This window comes from Copadichromis virginalis, linkage group LG5, assembly GCF_057382275.1.
Source record: "Copadichromis virginalis isolate Kocher_CV1m ecotype Utaka linkage group LG5, C_Virginalis_male_GT1.1, whole genome shotgun sequence".
NCBI lineage: Eukaryota > Metazoa > Chordata > Actinopteri > Cichliformes > Cichlidae > Copadichromis > Copadichromis virginalis.
Genome location: NC_140622.1, coordinates 27,007,942 through 27,028,264, shown reverse-complemented (window position 1 = coordinate 27,028,264; position 20,323 = coordinate 27,007,942). Strand labels below are relative to the sequence as shown.

Sequence of the window (20,323 nt, the reverse complement as noted above, 5' to 3'; positions counted from 1 at the left end):
TCTGCCCGCCCCTCTTTACACTCCCTGCCTTGAAATACCAGCAGCTCTCCTGTCAACTGTGTCTTATGCTCTTGCTGAAGACCACTATCTTCTGCTCCCTCCCCTGTCTGCTCTGCTTTTTTTCCCCCCTCTCCACACAGATGTCACTTTTTCTAACCTCTCCACTATGTGATGAGTGGCTTCTAACCAAAGGAATGCTGGGATTGAATGCATACAAACCAGCATCAGCCTTGCATGTGCTTTGAGACATAACACGGCCTTTCTTTACTGGCATGGATTACATATGAAAAAATACATAAAGACATTTTAGGATGTCTTATTTCTTCCTCTTGCTGTGTCTATTTTTCAACATACCAGTTGCACTGACATGCACATTTACATAGAGATCTCTGATGTTGTTTATGCCTTGAAAGAAATCCCTCAGGGTGCTAAAGATACTAAGGATTGAAACCTTACTATCTTTTCATGCTGTGTGAATTTATTTCCACCTGTCCTTGTGAGGCATCTGATTCAAATTTTACCAACGATTTGACCTTATTATTGGGCCTCCTGCCCAACAGATTGTCTCCTTCACCTGGACAGCCCTCTTCCCATCACCCTCTGACCTCTAGACTTCCCCCTTCTGACCCCATCCTTTTGCATGCCCCGATCCTTTTTTATAGGGAAAAAGAGGGAAATGTTTGAGCACCCTGTCTTCTGCTTGGCATCTCAAGTGATGGATTTAACCATCCGTGAGTACCTTCATCATCTCTTCCCATTCCCCCCCTCATTCTTTTAAGCGCACCTTCACCTCATCCCCTCCCTTCTGCCTCTTCTCTTTCTCCAGAAATGTTGCTCCTGCCATGCTTGTTTTTATCTGTGCCTTTGTCTGTGAGAGTGAGTGGGGAGTGCACCAGTCGAGAGATCTGAGCAGTACCACACAGAATCAGTAGGGGTCCATTTTTTTGCACCATCTGTTTGTGATGGACATGAATGAGCGGTCTGGTCTGTAAGCTTCTTTCTTTTGGTTTGAAGCCCATTCCTTTGACTTGAATGCATTTTTATATTGCTTACATTGGTATCTGTTTTCAGTCATTTGGTCTGATCATGTGTCAGTGGTGTGCTGTGCCGAACAGGTAGGCTTGTTTGTCACCGTGTCTCCAGTGACAGTGAAAGAGCATCTGTTGACAGAGCTATTGAATGGGAACAACAGGATAGAGTGTATGGATGTAACAGCTCCAGTTTGTGTTTTAACTTGACTCAGGTCAACTCAAGTCACTCAGCGTGTCCTGTCTACGGTCCTTTAAGCTGTTTGTGTCCCCTACCTGTTTGCAATAGTCGAAGCTTTGTCTGTTTGTTAACAAAAAAACATCTTATCACCTTTTTTTTTAAATTTTCCACAGGCTACTGGTTCAGTGTTTCTATTTTTTATTGTGTGTTTGTGACGTTTGTCTGTTGCCCAGAAGCGTCAGTCCCTGGAGCTGAAAGTGTCCCAGCAGATTCATTTAAAGGGTCACGTGGCGATGAACAACAAGCCTGAGTTCCCCCAAGCCCCCATCCCCTTTCGTGAAAATAACCATAGAGCCGTGCTAATTCTAAACATCTCCTTTTTATCTTTTCTCTCCCCTTTTTCTCGCTGAAGTTGAGAAAGGTCAAAAGGATCAAAAGGATCCAGGTGAACCCATGTTTAGCTTATGGTTTAGCTATAGTGCACACTTACATTTACATATACAAATACACCCACACCTTACACACATGTTTACTGCAAATCAGTGTAAGACATATGCATGCATTTACCATTAGCACATCTTCTATACACACTTTAAATATTGTACAAGTTCTCAAATGTCTTGGCATGTCTTAAAAAAGCAGTAAATCTGTAGAGATTGTACTACTTTATATTTTTCCAGATTCAAATCTGGAGCAGTGAATTATACGGCTGAAAATGTTATTCTCACTCAATTCAAATGTAGTGTACTCACACTTGAATAAAGGTGAACAAGTGTGTTTTTCGGTAGACATGTTAAGACACCATCAAAACCATAAAGTAATGCAATCTCTTACATATGGTCCTATATTTTTATCTACATTATAATGTAATTTAAAAAGACATAAGCAACACTTTAATGCAACCTCCCCCCCTCCCCCCCCATCACACAAATTAGCATACATTTTCACCACAGGCCACACATGAAAATGAGCTCATTATATAAAGATATGCATTATGGGGATTTTTGTCTGGGAGTAAAGTAAAGCAAAGATGTAGCACAGATGCTAAAGACAACCACAAAACCTCAAGTATAAGAAATTTGAGACATCTGAAACCATCCCAAATATCCCCCTTGCCTCCCAGTCAGGAGGCCCTGGGTTTAAACCTGGACAGGGCCATTCTTTGTGGAGTTTGTATGGCTTTCTCTTGGAGCGCATGTGCAATGGAATAAAAAAGCAACAACAAAACAAACAAAACTTTGCTCCTCTTTAAACCATATTATATCTAATTCAAACCCTCGTGATCAGGCATTATTAGAAGTCTTAAATATTACTTTACAGCTCAGTTCCCTCTATGTGGCATTTGAAAGTGTAATCTCTACTGCTAGCTTAGGGTTCCTTCATTTAATTTTTCACCAGGCTCCGAAAAAAAATATTCATTTGGCTTGAGCAGCAATACCCGCAGAACCCTAAAATAATAATGAAAACAGCAAAAGGCTTCCAGTTAGAACTGCCGACTGCAGACTTCTACTGTTTTATGTAGAGTTATGTATTTATGTGCTTTTGATTTCAGATCTGTGTAGCCATTCAGTTCCATGTTCAAAATATGTCATGCCATATAATCACAGTGTTCAAGGAACAACTCCATTTCATGACACATATCTGTTTTTATCAGATCGTTCTGCCGACAAAGGTACGAGCAAGTGATTTGGAGCTTTTGCTAATCATAGACCAAAGTCACCAGCTGATAAGTGAGGAACAGCTTTCATGAGCACATAAGCACAGTTTAAGAGAAATCCAAAATCAGCACGCTTGTAAAAAATATTCATTACCTTCAGGAATTTCATCAGATAATTGGCAACTATTTTATTAATTTGATCCAAGCACCTGCCTTTTTATAAAATTAGTTCTAACAAAGAAAACTATGAGCCAGCCAATGTGTGTATTATTATATTGAGATCAGATTACTTATAAAATAATATATATTTAAGAAGATTCTTATACACTTGTTGGTCTTAAGAAAAAAAGAATTACAGAAATATGTATAAATGTCCCTTTCATGTAGTTCTAGCCACGAGTGTTTGTAGAGAACCCGATCCTTATTAGACATCCAGTACTATTAGCTTTGAATTAATAATCTCATCCAATCAGATAACTTCAAAGAGAAGGAATGAATAATTTTTACTGTGCGTGTTCACAGAGTATTTTTGGCCATGAGACAGCTCCTTATACAGATGGCTTATTCAGTACCGCTACACAATATGCATGTTTTCAATGCTGCATTGCACCTCCATCTCAGCGCCTCTATTCCTGTGTCTGATACTCCTCCAACATGAGTCTGATTATCCCATAAATGCATCAACTCTGTTGCTTTATGTCATGCAGCCCAAAATGCATACACAGTAAATAAGAACACGCTTTACTTGTTATGGGGGGTATGGTAGGTAAACATCACAGCGTAAGTGCTGTGTTTATACTTTTATTAAACGGTCAAAAATATAAACAGAAAAAAAAAAATCTTTTGAATAGTCATAAAAATCCCCCTGGAATCCTCTGTGCTTGACTAACCACTCATCCCTCACCCTCATCCTTTTGTCTCAGAGAACGTAGGCCGCTTAGTCACGCCTGCCAAAAAGCTGGAGGAAACAATTCGCCTGGCGGAGTTAGTCATAGAGGTCCTCCAGCAGAACCAGGAACACCATGCGGAGGTGAGTGAGAACCCTCTCCTCCTCTCCTCCTCAAAGCACTTTCCCTCTATGCTCTCACTCTTATCTCACTTGCCCCACAGCAGGGAGCTAGCCTTATTATCAATCCTCTATAAATAAAGCTGCTTTCATCTATGGGTAACTAAAAAAAAAAAGGAAAAAACTTTCAAAGATGAATTTAATTTCGGAAAGCTCTAATTGGTGTTCAACGGACCATCGCCACATGGAATCAGAGGGCCATGTTTGAGGGTAGACTGTAAATTAGACAGAAATGGTACAATGGCATCTTTTTTGCTGTGATGACAGTGCATTAGTTTTACATAAGTTGTTAAAACGATAGTATTATGTTGAGGATACTCCAGTATAGATGTTTGGCTAGAAGAAAAAACACAAGGTGAAACAAGTTAATGCGCATTTTCATGGCTTCTACTGCGCTGCTTCCCTTTGGTCACACACAACAAGATCACTTATAATAAACCTCAGGCCTTACACTGAATTTAAAGTAGTAAGTAAAACACATTGTTCCCAAGAAAACTGATCTTTGTGAAATTCAATTAGATGCTTTTATCAATAATACTAAACTGCCATAGTCTGTATTGTAGTGTGTTTTGTGACTCTACCAATGAAAAACAAAAACATTACCTGATTTAAATATGGCTGTTATCTTCTCCAGCGCCGTCTCCTTGTACGCTTTAGGCACCGGCATGTTTAGATTGCTCCCTTGCAGTCCACCATTGTGTCAAAATGGTCAAAAGCCTTTAGCTTGAATTGCATTTTGTGGAAGAGGCCAGAGTTACAGGGACCTAAGTCTGGCAAGCTGGCTTAGCGGGGAGCAACAATCGAAAGCATTAACATTTAAATTCTGAGGGATGAATTCAAAGCTGGTGAATTTTTAAAAAGGAAGCATACTCCTGCTCAGGGCTGGACTGGGACACAAAATCGGCCCTGGCATATTTGGTCCAGGCGTCTCCCTCGCTGTGGTCCCTCCTCGTGCACTTTTTTACGAGGAGGAGTTGACGGTGCAGCAGCCCCGACAGCTAACATGTCGGTTAATTTTGCTGCATTTATTTCTATTTTTCTGTCTCAGCATTTCAGCTCCACTTTTTCGCTACCTCATCAACACTAAGCTACTTGGGCGAATGTAGAGGCGGGCTTGGTAGTTAAGACATTTTATTGGGCAATACAGTGGCAGTAATGAAGCTGAATGAATGGGCTGCTGTCAGTGCTTGTGGGGCCAGTGTGCAGCGGTCTTTTAGTTGCCCCATTGGTCCAAAAGTGAGTCGGCCCACTAGGAAAATGCCCGGTATGCCAGTTTACCAGTCTAGCCCTGCTCTTGGTCCCGCTCCTCACCCGATGAGCCACCTTCAGTCTTGTTGTCTGTTGGCTCTTCCACTGAAAACTGTTTTTTCTTCTCTGGGTTGTACTGAAAAGCCAGCTCAGTAATGAGTCTCGACAGGTTGAGGTAGTTTGACACAAAAGTGCAAGTTTGAGATTTGCGGTGAAAGGCTTTCCAGAGGTGCACAGGTAAAAAGCCTTCAAGGAGAGATCACCACATTTAAATCAGATAATGTTTTTGCTTTTTCTTGGGGGAATCGTGAAAGCCATGTAAATGAAACCTGAGAGGTTTAGATGGGAATTCACATAGCCACATGTGAAGTATTTCAAAAAGGTTCAAAAGCCTAAAAAACTGACATGTATGGGTTTAAATATAAACAGAGCATTCTAAGTTGTAAGTTCAAATAGGATTTTATGTGAATAAATATAGTCTTAAAGAAAAGATGTGTGTTGAATAAATCTAGTGGAGTCACAAGTATAATACATCCCAGTGAAATGGAGTGGAGTGGAGGTATAAGGTAGCATAAACTGTAACAACTCAGTCAGTCTTAATTTCACCAGTTTATTCCAATGGAGTCAACAAAGATATACTGCTGTTTTGACATTTAGCATATTTTTGTCCCAAATAAAATGGTGAAATTGACATTAGTTAACTTTTTACTTAAACACAGTCTTTGCTACTGTTTTACCTTTAGATCTGTATGGCTTTGGTTTAGCACTACAAGCTAATGGACATGTTCTCATCCCAGGGTGTCAAACACTGCTGTCCTGTCTAATTCTGCTATATATGTTTGCAGATATATGCAAAAGTTCTTCTTTGTCAAATGTGCCGTGACACACGAGCTCTAGCAATACAGGACACCTCCACAGATCCTCCTTTAAAGAAACCAATTTGGCATTAAGTGATTGGAGGAGTCTTTGTGGAGCAAATCACTTTGGTTTGTGAGCCATTTGCGCTTTGTGCTTTGTTTTGCTTGTTTTTCACTAACTAATTTTAAGCATTTAGGCATAAAAATCGACTCAGTTAGAAGTAGGAAGAGATCTCACTTTGGATTTTGCCCCTTTACAACTGTGCACACTGACAAATTGCACTTACCCAGTGGGTTTAACTGTGATACGAGTGTCATCACCAGTCAACACCTTGCGCATATCTCAATATATTAACAGCTTTTGACAGAATGGTAGTATTTGGCACTCTGGGAATGAGAACAAGCTGAACCAATATTCAAGGAAGGCATCTCCTTTTAAAAATCCATCTAGCTTCCTTATTCCATCGTGTTGGCGACTTTAGACATCAAGCTGATGGAAAGCATGATGAACATGTGCAGCTGTGTAGATCTGAAGGTGATCCAAATGTGATCTTAGAATATACAGATAAAGCAGATTTACTGTATCTCTCTGAATATGCTTGACAGGCGGCAGTCACAAGTTCTGGAGATCAATCGGTACAGTATTTTTTTTTCTTTTTTTCCTCTTCAGTCCCCATCACGACCCTCCTGTATGGCATGTGCGCCACTATGGCAAGAAGCACGTTTCTAGACAGAGAATGAACTCAGTGGGTGGGTTTGTAGGCACAGAAGTGAGAGCAAATCTGTTTAAATATAAATTTTTAAAAAAACACTTTAGCTTGCACAACATAATTGTTATCATAAAGCATGTTCATCGGGCCATATAGAGGTTTCCTTTCTATCCTAGCATGCTGAACCAGTAAATTTCCTAAAGTATGCTCCATGTGAACCTTTGAAGTTTGATCCTCCATAAACATTTGTTTCCCCTCCATCCAGCAGTTAATTTCACAGTCCGCACCTGTTTAAGCATTACTTCTCCAGCTTCTCCTCTTCCATCCCTCTCTGCTGTCTATTCTCAGTTTACAAACCCTAACAAAGAAATGCTTCAAAAATACATTATTGTTCTGAACATCTTCCTGTATTCTCACTGTCATATGATTGGTGACTGCCCAAGCAGGGAAAAGAGGTATGTAGTCAAGTTGAATGAGAAACTCCCGTAATGCTCTGTGCATGTCCAGTAGATGATTCTACATCTCTCCCCTAAGCAAACTACACCCCCTTTAAGACTGGTCCCTTGACATGGTTGCACTGATACAGCACTAGAGTTTGTTTTGGCTGAACAGTGGGTCTGCCGTAGATTTCTCAGGGTCCTGTATGTGTTCCTTAACCACTAACAAAGGTTGGAGGCTACTCTGCCTGGTGACCTTTGAGCCTTTCCCCTTCCCTGTTGGAAGCTATTTACTGTCCTCCCCTTTAGCTGATATAAGAGTATATATCCTTGAATGCGATGGAGAAGAGCCTTGTTTGCTGCCTGTGTTTCTAACATTAGAGCTATCATGATTTTTAAACGTTTGAAGTGGACAGGTAAGTAGGAAGGTAAGTACGGTTCTGACTGCTGCTGTGGTGGTTAAATAAGGTGGTCGATTAACAATAAACAGCAGTAAAGTAGAGCATGCAGCATAACTTGGAAAAATTCAGCTTCATTAATTGAACTTGGCAATATGTTAGTCTGAATGATAAGCAAATAAGCCAAGCCAAGACTGCCAGCAAAGCAACTACTGTACCTCTGCTGTCAAAGGGTGAGAAAGTCCTGACTGTGCTAGAAAAACGATCCGCTGAATCTCAGACACCTACTTAACTAATTGGAACAGACACACTCCAACACTAGAGATGCTGTATGCTGCAGTCTTTGGTGTGTCTAGACAGTGATGTGCATGAGACACATTCACATCTAGTGGGCTATGGGTTTGTTGGTGATGTGAATGGTGGACCCCCTCATCTCTCAGCTGGAGAGAAAAGCATGCAGGGAGATCCACGTTTGCATGAGAAGAGCACCCTAGATGTAAAGATACTGTCATGAATAGAAGGCACAAAGATGCAACCCCACTGTGCAAATCTTCTCCCAAGTATAATCTGGATTTGAATTCATGTACCAATTAGGAAGAGCTGTGGATCTGATCTAGTTGTATGCCATGGAAAACATACACAAGCACACAAGCTGACAGCTGTGATAGAATTTCTGTTCATTTGAAAGGAAATACCCGGCAATTACAGAATTCACACACGGCACGGAAAAGTCATTCGGTATCCACAAATATAACCAAATATCTTCTCAAATTAAATAACAGGGGACGTCTAATGGACACCTGTAACAGAGAGAAGCAGCTGGACTGCTCAAAGGTAGTAAATCAGTCTTCTGGCAACTCTGTTTACACTCGATTTTAAAATGCTAACCAGATCACAGATAAACAAATGCAAATAGCTACAGGCAGGTTTTGCAATTACTGAAATCATTTGAGAGGGTGGTCTGTGGTGCATTCGGCTTTATATGTTTTCTACTATAACAGGAAATGTATCATCAATGCTTGGTTGAGAAAGAGAAGCGCTAGGTTATACAGTGATGCTAGCAAACTTGTGCATATGAATACTGTGTGACCTGCCAATTAGTGTAGGTAATACAAAAAGCCCACTTAAAAACCAGGAGTGTGCCCTGCCTCTTACCCTGTGCTGTGAGACCCTGGTAGTCTAGCTGCTTCCCTCTGTTTCAAGTGTTTAAACTAAGTAAACCCAACCAGCTTCTGACTTTAGCTTCATATTCAAGTGTTACATCCAACGTATGAAAAATCAAGTCCCAGCAAGAAAGGGTAAGGATATTTGCCGAAATGCCAAACTATTCTCTCAACACACCAAACATGCATCAACCCAGTGGTATTTCCTTTTAAGAGCGATACTGTCCAGTAGTGTTTATTATTCCCTCCTTTCCCTCTCATCTTTTAACAAGAGGACTTGTTCACCTGTTTGCTTTCCCTCCTGCTGTGTCTCTAGGCATTTGCATGGTGGACAGACCTTATGGTGGAACATGCAGAAAACTTCCTGGCCCTCTACGCCATCGACATGGATGCCGCTCTGGAGATCCAGTCACCTGAGAGCTGGGACAGCTTTCCCCTTTTCCAGCTGCTCAATGACTTCCTCCGGACAGATTGTAAGTTCATGCAGTTGGCCCATCTTTATGTTTCAGCTACCTTCAGGTATTTTCATCTAAAAAAAAAAAAAAAAAAGTATGATATCCTTTTGTAACACGCTTTTTTCCCCCCTCATAGATCATCTGTGCAATGGAAAGTTTCACAAACATCTTCAAGATCTGTATGCTCCTCTGGTGGTTAGATATGTGGATCTGATGGAGTCCTCCATCGCACAATCAATTCACAAGGGCTTTGAGAGAGAGTCCTGGGAGCCTGTAAAGTAAGGAGCTTCCGTCTTTATAGCTAGGCTGTAGGATGGCTGGAGATGCAAAGCTTTTTTATGCAGATGACAGACTGACTGACTGTGTGGAGGCTGAAAAATCTGGTAGCGCAGCTGTAATGTTCATCCAAGCTTCCTGTAGCTTCACTTTTAAAGAACGAGCCAAGTGTGGGCTGAGCAACCTCTTTATCCTGTAGAAGAAATTGGTTTTTCTAGTCTGAAAATAGTGCTTGATTAATGTATGTCTCACCAATTCTCACCGACACATTGGGGTCAGGGCAAAACATAGTATCCCTGTTGTTCTGTGTGTGAACTAACATTCATGACGTGTGCTTTGACATGTTACCAGAAAAAAATTTGCCTCCAGTGTGTTATGTTGCTACTTTATTTGTTGTGGCTTTAATATGTCTGCTTTCACATTTTCCTTTCATTGCAAAGATTATATTTAAAGTGTATTAAGGTAACCTGTATTTTCTTGGTCTTTATTCGTGTTCATTTTTTGGGTTTTCGGTATTACTTTGCTTGTCTCTATCGCTGCATTTAATACTTTATGTGTGTGTCCAGCTCTCTTTACTCTTGAGTATTTTTGTAAAATGTGAGTCTTTGACAGTTACCGTCCCTTTTATGTGCGTTACTCTTTGTTCCAGTCTTCACATATTTTCAGATTTTACTTTTATGATGAGTGTTACATTGCTTTCTGCAGCTCCCACGCCACTGTTATGGATTCTTTTTTTTTCTTTTTGTCTGTCTTTTCTGCAGGAGTTTAACAAGTAATCTGCCCAATGTGAATCTACCAAATGTGAACCTCCAAATTCCCAAAGTACCAAATCTGCCAGTGCCAGTAGCAGGACTATCAGTTAACCTTCCACAAATGCCTAGCTTTTCTACCCCGTCATGGATGGCTGCTATATATGACTCTGAGTGTGTATTCAACTAGTTCACTTTAGATTTACTGAGAAAGCAGTGATAACTTGGTATGAAGATGCCCATGAGTAAGGACAATTAAAAAAGATTTGCCAAATTTTGAAATTGTAGCAAAAAATGTAAATGAAGTCGAAACTGACATTTAAATTCAACAAAATCTGAATCGGTTTTCTCCTGTGAATACTTGCCACTTATTGCTGTTCATGTTCATGCCAAGGTCACTGAGAGGTGTTAGAGTAGATGGGGACGTGCTTTCTAAAATGAGAGGCTGTAATGCTCTCATTTGTCTCAACATGCATGCTGTTGAGCTGAGGTGTGGAGATACAGGCTGAAAAAAAAAAACGAATCAAGCAAAAAAAAAAAAAAAAGTAGTTCTAAGGCTATTGGAGTTCTACCGTGCAGAAAATGTTCCCCATTTGAAACATCAAGATCTCCATTGTACAAAATGTGTATCTCCCCAGAGTTGTTGTCCACAAACATTTGCTCTAGTGATGCTTAGCGAATTGTAGATTGTACATGGCCGTAGGTTCATCTCTGACCTTGACCACCTGCTAGTAGTCTGATTGGGAGGGCAGACAGAGCGGTTCGGAGTGGAGATGATAAAGTGGAGAGGCTTAGAGGCAGGAGTTCAAACCTCTCCGCCTCTGTTTTTATCTCCTTTCCTTCCTCACTCTAAATGTAACACTTTTCCCAATCAGCTCTACTCAGGATGGCTAAAAAGGTCTGCATGGTTTGTTTGATAATCCTTCCAGGGGTCCCACCAGCCTGGGGACATGGATGTTGAGAGAGGGCCTGTGATGAGTGAAGCCAATTTGGAGATTTTTTTAAATGTTTTTTGGACACTGACTATAAATGCCTTTTTTTTTTCTTTTTTTTTTTGCACGCCCTCCCTCACTTCCTCCATTCCCTACTCCTTTGTGTGATTAGCTACTGTATCTGCAGTGACTTTACCTGCATGTGGCCACTTCACATACCAGTCAATAATCATACTCTGTAGCATGGTTATTGATCTGTTACAGTAAACCCTTCCCGCTCCTTTTTCGCCCATAAACTGACTGTCCAGAAACTCCTGAACAAACAGGAAAGGAGACACGTAGGTGGACCAGTCAGTATATGGCCAGAGCAAAATTGTGTAAAAAAAAAAAAGTGTAGCGGCACAGCATCCACCTCTGCTCCTGCCACTACAACCCCCACCCCCTCCAAACCTTTAATCCCCCCCCCCCCCCAGGTAACAGGTTGACATTTGTCTTCTGACCTGTGTATGTGTGTTTGGGTCAATGGCAGTAATGGCTCCGGGACATCGGAGGACCTCTTCTGGAAGCTGGACGCCCTCCAGACTTTCATCAGGGACCTGCACTGGCCTGAGGAGGAGTTTGCCAAACACCTCGAGAGCCGCATCAAGCTCATGTCGAGCAACATGATCGAGAACTGTGTCAAACGGTGTGTATTTGTGTGACTGTGCGGGAGATGATGACAAACTGCGAGAGACACAAAAGCTCCAAAATGCAAAGAGTTTGTTTTCTGCATAATGAACATCTGCAGCACATTTTCATTTTAGAGTGTATCATTTTTAATTTGCACTGCAGCACCAGGATGGCATTTGAGTCCAAGCTGGCAAAGAGCAGCAAGTCCACAGATTTCCGCATCTCTCCAACATTATGCACCATGTTCAACGTGATGGTGGACGCCAAGGACCAATCAGCAAAATTGTGTGCTATGGAGATGGGCCAAGAGGTAAAAACTTCATCTGGGGCAATGATTGCATGTTGGACAATGAGGCTTTGTGCTTTTAATTTGCTGACGTGAATACTTTTGTTGGAAATTCTTCTGCTTTCCACAGAAACAGTTCCACTCCCAGATAGACGAGCTGATTGAGGAGAGTGTGAGGGACATGATTCAGCTTCTGGTTGCAAAGGTGCAGCTTCATATCAGCTTACTTTGATAACAATAGTAGAAAAAAATTTAACTTGACTTTTTAAAAATATGATTATTAGATTGTTCATGATTCCTCTCGTTTTTCAGTTTGTTGCCATATTGGAGGGAGTGCTGGCCAAAATTTCCAGATATGATGAAGGCACTCTCTTTTCTTCATTCCTTTCATTCACGGTAAGATTTTTCTTTCTTCAGTCCCTCAGTTTATTTTTCTTGAAAGTATTCTTTAAAAAAATTCACTTTATATTCTGAAAAACTGAATGTATTTCCTGAAAGCCTGCTTTTTTTGTCTCATGGGGGGTTAAAAAAGGGTAAAAGAACTCTAGTTTTGTATCTTTAATAGTAAAATATTCCAAGCCCTAATGAATCTGACGATAATTAACATTTCACCTTTCAGCCACTGTTTGACGGTTTTGTTTCGACTTTCAGGTGAAAGCTGCTTCAAAATATGTGGATGTACCTGTAAGTTTAACAGCCTCCAACTTTCCTGTTTTGTTTGTGAGCATTTAGAGCTGAACAAAATATCATCTGAGTGATTTTGTTCTACCTTTTTGAAGACAGTAATTATTGGTACAGCCGCTTGTTTGCTCTTCTCCTGAGTCGTGACCCTATTCTTTGTCTGTTCTTATAGAAACCTGGAATGGATGTAGCTGACGGCTACGTGACCTTTGTGCGCCACTCTCAGGATATGCTTCGTGATAAGGTCAATGAGGAGGTGTATATAGAAAGGTTATTTGATGTAAGTAAGATGCCGTCTCCTCCTCACAAAAAGGGAGGGGCCTTCCAAAATGTGGCAAAACAACAGGGCAGAGAGGGATAAGTCCCATTTTGAGACCAGGAAATGTATTTCTGCCTGGAAGAAGAGGCTTTTCTGATCCCTTCTCGACTTTTCTGTCTCTCTGTCTCTTTTCTTTCCGAATCTCAGCTGCCCTCTGCATTCTGGTGTGCATTGCCACAGTGCTTTTGGGCCTTTGTGTATTAAAAAATCAAACTTTTACTTACCAAAGAGTCCATAAAAGCATCCTCAGAAAGGATTATCTAAAGCAGTGCTCTCTGTGGAAAGAACAGAACTGTCCATACTGATCATACGCCAGGACACCAAGTTCTTGTATTTTTTAAGTCACCACTGTCCTCTGCTTTCAGATGCTTTCCACACAAAACATGTCAGCCTCCTGAATGAAAATAAAAACCCACTCAGTCCTTTTGTCGTCAGTCCACAGTGAAGCACCTGTGCCGTTTCTGTGTGTGAAATGAAAACGCTGGGTGAATGATGCACTGCTGGACGGGCCTGGGTCAATCTGAGAGGCTGACATGGCAAATACCCTTGATCTGTTAGAACAGTGGTTCCCAACCACCCAAGGAAAATGCGATCAGTCATGACGATGATGATAAATATGAACAGAAAGGAGACATCACACCCCCCTTTTTTTAATTACACCCCGAGCAGTCTGTTGCGCAACTTAGACTGAGGTGAGTGAACAGCAGTGTAAGCATAAACCAAATTTCATCATTTAGATAAAATGCAAGAGAAAGATGAAAATAGATGCACTGGTAGTAAAAATGATAACCTGCAACAGACTTTTCAGTCCTAAAGTGCAAATTTATCTTTGTAACACCTTTTAAATAAACATTGCAATTCAAAGCATCCCCCAGGAGAAAGTAAAAAGGGGAATAAAATGAACACAAAATGAAAACATGCTTTGAAAAAAAAAGCTAAAACTGAATAAAAAACAGAGTTCGGGAGTCTAAGGTATTGGGAAACAATGCATGTTTGACTCATTAATACTTTAATAGGCAATTACAGATCGCTTTATCTTTTAATAAAAATGAATTCAATTCATGCTTATTTATGTATCACCAAATCACAGCAGTAGTCAGCACAAGGCTCTTTATATAAAAGTAAAGACCCTACATCGATGTACAAAGAAACCCACTGATCCTCTGCGAGGAAGCACTTGGCGATAGTAGTGGCAAAAAACACAACAATAAAAAAAAAATTCTCTTTTAACACAAGCAAACCTCCAGCAGGGCCAGGCTCAGGGAGGGGCAGCCATCTGCTGCGAACAATTGGGGTGAGGGGAAAGAGAAACGAAGGGCAACGAGACATGACAAACAACAAACCGGACAAAGCACAAAAGACTAAGCTTTTTCAAATATAAATATAGTCCTAAAAACAGCACAAACGCCTTCTCCCTTTTCTATTGTTGTTTTTACACAATTGATGAGAACAGATGATGAATGACTTCCACCTGCTCGGACCAGGTTTGCACTTTTATGCTCTGGGGGCATTAATAGATCTACTTTAGCTTTCTATTGTTAGTATTCTGAGGTCCGAGCCATTTTTAGTCAGTTTTATGTAACTCCCACGCTGCTAAACTGCAGCTGAACTTCCACACGGCTGTTTCCATTGCCTCCAGGGATTTGAAACATTAATGAAAGCAACCTAAGAAGAAAACATGATGCAGGTTAAAAAAGTATAAGGTCTAATGAGGGTTCATAAAAAGGCATGACTTGGATGTGAATTGTTGGGAACCAGTGTGTTACAGGGGGAAGAGAGCACTGTCTTACCAAACATAATCCTAATGGGATACATTGACATAAATGTGTCCTCCATGTGTGATTCAAACAACACATAATGCTGTGATGTGTCTGCTTCATGTCATTTAGAACCTGTTTGTAAAGACCTGTGTCTCCACAGGCGTGTGATTGCTTTGTGTGTCTGACAGATTCTCAGTTCTTTCTGTGAGGCAGTGACGTCACGTTTTTATGTCTGACAGACAATGGTTTTCTATTTTTGTGCCAGATGAATATGACTTTTTTTTTTAATCTTCTTTTTTATTTGGAGCCAGGAGTGATGCTGTTGTGAAGTGGGTTTTGCTTTTGTCTTTGAGGTCCACACTGGCTCCCCTGTCTCCGTGTGTCCTTAATTTTTTCTACTGTGGAGCTTTTTACCCCCTTGTGTCCCCCGTGTGGCCCCAGAGTGCCCAACTGAGATCCTAGTCAGCACCGTTGTGTTGAAATTGACTTTTTTTTGTTTTGTTTTGAGCTGTGAGTGTTTCAGTTTTAGCAAGTTCGAAGCCGTCAATGTTTTTTTCTTTTTGATTTGAATGCATTTCCATTCATTCATTTGCATGCATGTGGAAGTCGTTCCTAGACGCTGCATAGGCTCTACTTTATCTCTCTTTCTTACGCTGATTTATTTCAATCCTTTTAATCTCCTGTTTTCTGATTAACTTCATTCCTGCTGCCTCCTCTAGTCAAAAAGTGGCACTTATCTCTAGCGTTGCGTTGCCTTGTTTTATCACATTATGTTGGTTGGCATGATTTTAGAGTCAAATAATCTTCCTGTGTACATCTTCTAGCATGACCCTCCTCAGAGTTCTGCCTCATTTGCACATAGAGCAGTCGTCCTTAGCACGTACTCAGCCACTCACCCACCCACCCGCGAAGTCTGCATGCACTGCACGCTCAACTCGACTGTGAAGTGGACAGGCATCTGCAAGTTCAAACCTTTCAACCATTCACCTAATCCTGATCTCAATAAACCTCAACCTAAAAACTAAAAACACACCAACTAAGCTAACTCCTTCCACCTCTAATTCGGGCCTTGTAAAGCTTCTCTGCGTTCCTGCCTACTCACAAGTTTAAAGTTGACCTTTTTTGGAGGTATGACGCCCGTTTCTATCAAACATGGGTGCTGTTCTCTTGTAACTTTGGTGCAGTCTGGAAAATTGCCACCCCAAGGAAACGAGAGCGAAAAAGATACAAGAAAACAGCACCGCTGCTCCCTGCCTGCAAACCATTTACTCACTCTCATTCTATTTTTCTTTTGCTAATGTACCCGTGTCAAAACTATAATTTCAATTCCCCATAGTAGTTTTCTATCCACAGTGTAGGGCATTTCAAACGCAGCACCGCGTTTCCACTTGAATAAATTATAAATAAAGGCTTAGTAATTGCCTTCAGTAATTGATGGGCCATGCAGCTGCTACAAAATATCGACTTGAACATTTTTTAGAAGTTGAAAAGGTAATTGCAGTTCAAGACAGATACATTTTTCAATGCGTTATGACTTCCCTCTTTTTAATTAATTCCTTCAAGTCGCTGTAATATCAGTGCACTCAGGGAAATTCCATAAACTTGCTCCTTCCATCTCTTCGTAGCGCTATAAATGCAGTTTCCTTGTGTAAAAGGTAAACGTGTGTCTGTTTGTGTCCTTGAGTGTGTTGGGATCACTAAATGAAATTCAAGCAGTTTCCATTTACTTTAGTAAACATTACATAGAATTTAATTTGATTCCATCTGTTGGTTTAGTGCGAAGTGTCGTTGGGGGATTTGACACCAAAGAAGCTCTTCTGTTTTTTTTGTGTCTTATTGACCACTGGGATAAGCTTATAAGTCCGTTGTTTAGTAAAATGACCCGAGTGCATATTTCTATGACAGGGAACCTATTTTGCTCATTTCAAAATGATATTTTAATTCTTGGATATTGTTACTGTAGCTTTTCATGGTTTACTGCTCAGAATAATCATCTTCTGTTGTTTAATGGCCCTTGGTGGAGCCGCTCAATTCACCCACTGTCTAAAAACAAGCTGTCTTGGCTCCCTTTACCCTCCCTTGAAGCCAGTTTTCTTCTGATTGGTTGCCCCTCACAGACATAAGGTGGGTAGAGACTCTGTGCTCACAGCCACATCTGTGTCTGAGACGACCAAATTGACTATATCTCCTCACTTTTAACATCATGACACCGAGTGTTTAGAGCAGTGTGGATCCTGAGTTTTTGGCACACAGCTCAGTAAGGTCTGCTTTTACTTTTAGCTCTTAGTATGACAATAATTGAATATTTCTTATGGATGAAGTCAAAGCAAGGAGACAGTTTATTGCTTCATGTTTTATGCTAAGATAAGTTTTGCACTAACATTGTGCAGTTTCTCTTACTCAGACCTAAAAAGCATGTTAATTATGTTTGAGCTTTTTGATTGTACTTACCTATTGTTAAAGCCAGACTAGCTGTTTCACCGTTCCCATTCGTTGTGCTATCCTACCTAGAGACGTTGCACCAGTTTTGATCTTTTCATCCAAATTAGAGACCCCCAAAAAGTGAGAGAAATGTTTGAGAAATGTAGCAAGTCTAATGTTTTACCATACAGTTTGAAGTTGTCACCACTTCAGTGCACCAGCGTTAACTTCCAAAGTTTAACTTTGATATCGGCTCAGTGATTTATATTTAATGCTGTCCGGAACTCCGAGTTAAAAGCACGCGATGAAGAGATGAGGCGATCTGACATGTAGAAGTTGGAGTATTATATCTTTTAATCTACGATCAAAAGAAACAGTTGAAGCACGTCCATGTTCTGTAGCTTGTAATACTTCTGTGGCTCGTGAGATTTTATTTATTTTGAACATGATTTCCCCTTTTTCGAAAACCTCTTAACTTGCATTATTTGCTCGTTCTGACTCATGCAAGAATGGGTTTCTTGTGAAGTGCGATACAGACTTTGTACTGAGCTTCAATCCGAGTGACTGAATGCTGATGTTATTATGAAATGTACATGTTTAGTTCTGGTTTTATACCTGCGTCTTAAAGGTTAGTTTTCTGTCATGGTGTCTTTAGTATGTGTGTGGGTGTGTGTTTTGCTGGAGAGTGTTGTGTTTGTGTTTCAGCAATGGTACACTGCCACCATGAACCTGCTGGGGACCTGGCTCACTGAACGCATGGATCAGCAGCTCCACGTCTACCAGTTAAAAATCCTCATCAGGATTACAAAGGTAAGGTGTTGATAAACTGGAAACTTTTTTTTGTCTACAAATCCTAACTTGGTCTATCTTAGAGCACCGTGGGTTCACATGGATGGGTTTTGGACTCCTGCAGCTTACGTGGTCCTTTAAGATCCAAAAGCTGGCCCATGGTTTCACTATTTCTCTGACTTCCATGTATCTCATGTCAACTTTCTTTTGTAGTAGACACAGCAGGAAGCGTGTCACGTGACATATATATTTGTCTTCATGCAGAAAAAGTACCGGGACTTCCGCCTGCAGGGTGTCCTCGACTCCACCCTGAACAGTAAGATGTACGACACGGTGCGCAACAGGCTGACCATGGAGGAGGCCGCTGCTTCGGTGAGGGAAGGAGGCATGCAAGGCATCTCCATGAAGGACAGCGACGAGGAGGACGAAGAGGACGACTAGACACCGAGACTTCAGCCCCGGCCTCCCTCTAGGACCCTCCCTCACCCCGACCCCCTCCCTTTCACACTTTTGACTTTAGCCTGGTTACCGATGCATGTACCAACTCAGATAGCCACTCTAGGACCTCTTTGTCAGCTCGAAATGCCTATGAAGGAACTATTAACTATAAAAATAGTACTTATACTGAAGAAAATCAAAATAAAAATGTTTTAAAAAAAATAACCATGATTGGCAGTTTAGCTGTGTCATGATAAAGATAGCACCTATCTTGGATTCATTCATTTCTAAATTCATTTCTATGTGTTACTAAGCAATATGGAGAACCATTTGTTTGACAATGTTGAGTGAGATTAATAGGTGTGTCCCTGTCCAATGCAATCCTATATGGCGCTTCTTTGTCGTATTCTACATTCATTAATGGTACATTGTCGTGATGATGAGTGTGTGGACCCTTTTCTTTGTCTCGTCTGTTTTTAAGTGAATGCCAACTGCTTCGAACTGAAAATAAAACCTCTGTATTTGTTTACGGCTGTTACAGATAAACCGTCGTCTACTCACTGTTCTTAACATCGACAGTAAGTCTAGACCTGCATTTTTTATCATGTGTCAATGCTATGTGATCTCATCTCAATTACGAATTAGACATGGTTCAACAGGAATCTTGAACTTCGAGTGGGTATTCTAGAGATGCAATATTCTCATAGCTCCATTTTGATAACTCGGGAGATTCTATTTTTATTTCAACATTAAAAGGCCTTGAAACAGGTTCTATTTTAATTGAGTTGCACTTTTACAAGGAAAAAGAGCAAAAAGAATTTTTTTTATTAAAAAAAAAAAAAGTTGGTCCGTCTTTGTTCTGTAATTGTGTAGAATGAGATGTCTGGCATTTGTTTGGGTCTCACTGTTGTTTTGTATATATTATATAAATATATATAAATATAAAATGCTGTACATTGCATTCTGAGCCATTGCTGCATGCCCGTGGGTTCCCACCCTCCCCAAATGCTTTCTGTTTTCTGTGTGAATTAGCTGGTGGATTCATTCTTGCTTTTGCCTTATGAAAGCCAACAGTTGTAATATGCAAGAGCTGTGGCCTCTAAATAAAAATTACTGTACATGTGCATCACCTGTCATGTTTCCTAAGATGTACCTGGGACACAACCGTCAACACTGAACACAAAGAGTTCCTGGTGCAAAGTAACAACATTTAGTAGTTTTGAGTATGAGGATATCCGTGATCTTTAGATTCTGTAATATATGTTTTTCCCCTCTGTATTGCAGTTTGTACATTCATACAGGACTAAATTGAGCGTGTGGACTGCTAAAAGTTAATTATGCCTATTTTTTTCCTAGCATGTATTTATCCATTTTAACCTTTTATATAGTGACAGTTCAGATGGAGAGCAAAACGAAAGAGAGAAAGAGTAGAGAAAAGAGCCCGAGGCGGACTCAAACCCACCCCTAATTTACAATACTTTTAACAGTGCCAATTTCTGCCAAAATAAAGTGCGGCATTAGGGGAAAATGAACCTATGGTGCCATTTCAGCTCATTCGGATTTTCAATTTTATGCCACTTCATATGTCTACTCCACTACATTTCACAGGGAAATATTTCAGTCCACCACATTTATTTCATAGCTCGGGTTACTCGATGTATTAGGATTTTACAGTCATTTCATCATGAGTATAAATATGAATTAGAGGATGTGATAGGTTGACACGGCAGTGTATAAAGATTTAAATGAGCAAATCACTTGCATATATTAACACACAGGATTGTGCGTACTTCTTCCACCACT

General features: G+C 40.6%; 1 protein-coding gene across 5 annotated transcripts in view; it reads left to right on the top strand.

Moving 5' to 3' along the window:
- cadpsb (Ca2+-dependent activator protein for secretion b) overlaps nucleotides 1–19,646 on the top strand; it is a 65,770-nt gene extending 46,124 nt beyond the window's left edge. Inside the window, exons 17-30 of one of the 5 annotated variants that reach the window (XM_085457114.1) lie at nucleotides 1,622–1,654; nucleotides 3,790–3,896; nucleotides 6,644–6,673; nucleotides 9,062–9,218; nucleotides 9,337–9,478; nucleotides 10,238–10,399; nucleotides 11,687–11,842; nucleotides 11,989–12,136; nucleotides 12,243–12,317; nucleotides 12,425–12,508; nucleotides 12,764–12,796; nucleotides 12,966–13,073; nucleotides 17,999–18,103; nucleotides 18,347–19,646. In XM_085457114.1, the coding sequence (XP_085313240.1) occupies nucleotides 1,622–1,654; nucleotides 3,790–3,896; nucleotides 6,644–6,673; nucleotides 9,062–9,218; nucleotides 9,337–9,478; nucleotides 10,238–10,399; nucleotides 11,687–11,842; nucleotides 11,989–12,136; nucleotides 12,243–12,317; nucleotides 12,425–12,508; nucleotides 12,764–12,796; nucleotides 12,966–13,073; nucleotides 17,999–18,103; nucleotides 18,347–18,523 (1,517 nt within the window). In that variant the 3' untranslated portion in view covers nucleotides 18,524–19,646. Of the gene's footprint in view, nucleotides 1–662; nucleotides 732–1,621; nucleotides 1,655–3,789; nucleotides 3,897–6,643; nucleotides 6,674–9,061; nucleotides 9,219–9,336; nucleotides 9,479–10,237; nucleotides 10,400–11,686; nucleotides 11,843–11,988; nucleotides 12,137–12,242; nucleotides 12,318–12,424; nucleotides 12,509–12,763; nucleotides 12,797–12,965; nucleotides 13,074–17,998; nucleotides 18,104–18,346 lie in introns of all 5 variants that reach the window. The other 4 variants (XM_085457111.1, XM_085457115.1, XM_085457113.1 and 1 more) reach the window with 4 other exon arrangements.
- The last annotated feature ends 677 nt before the right edge of the window (nucleotides 19,647–20,323 follow it).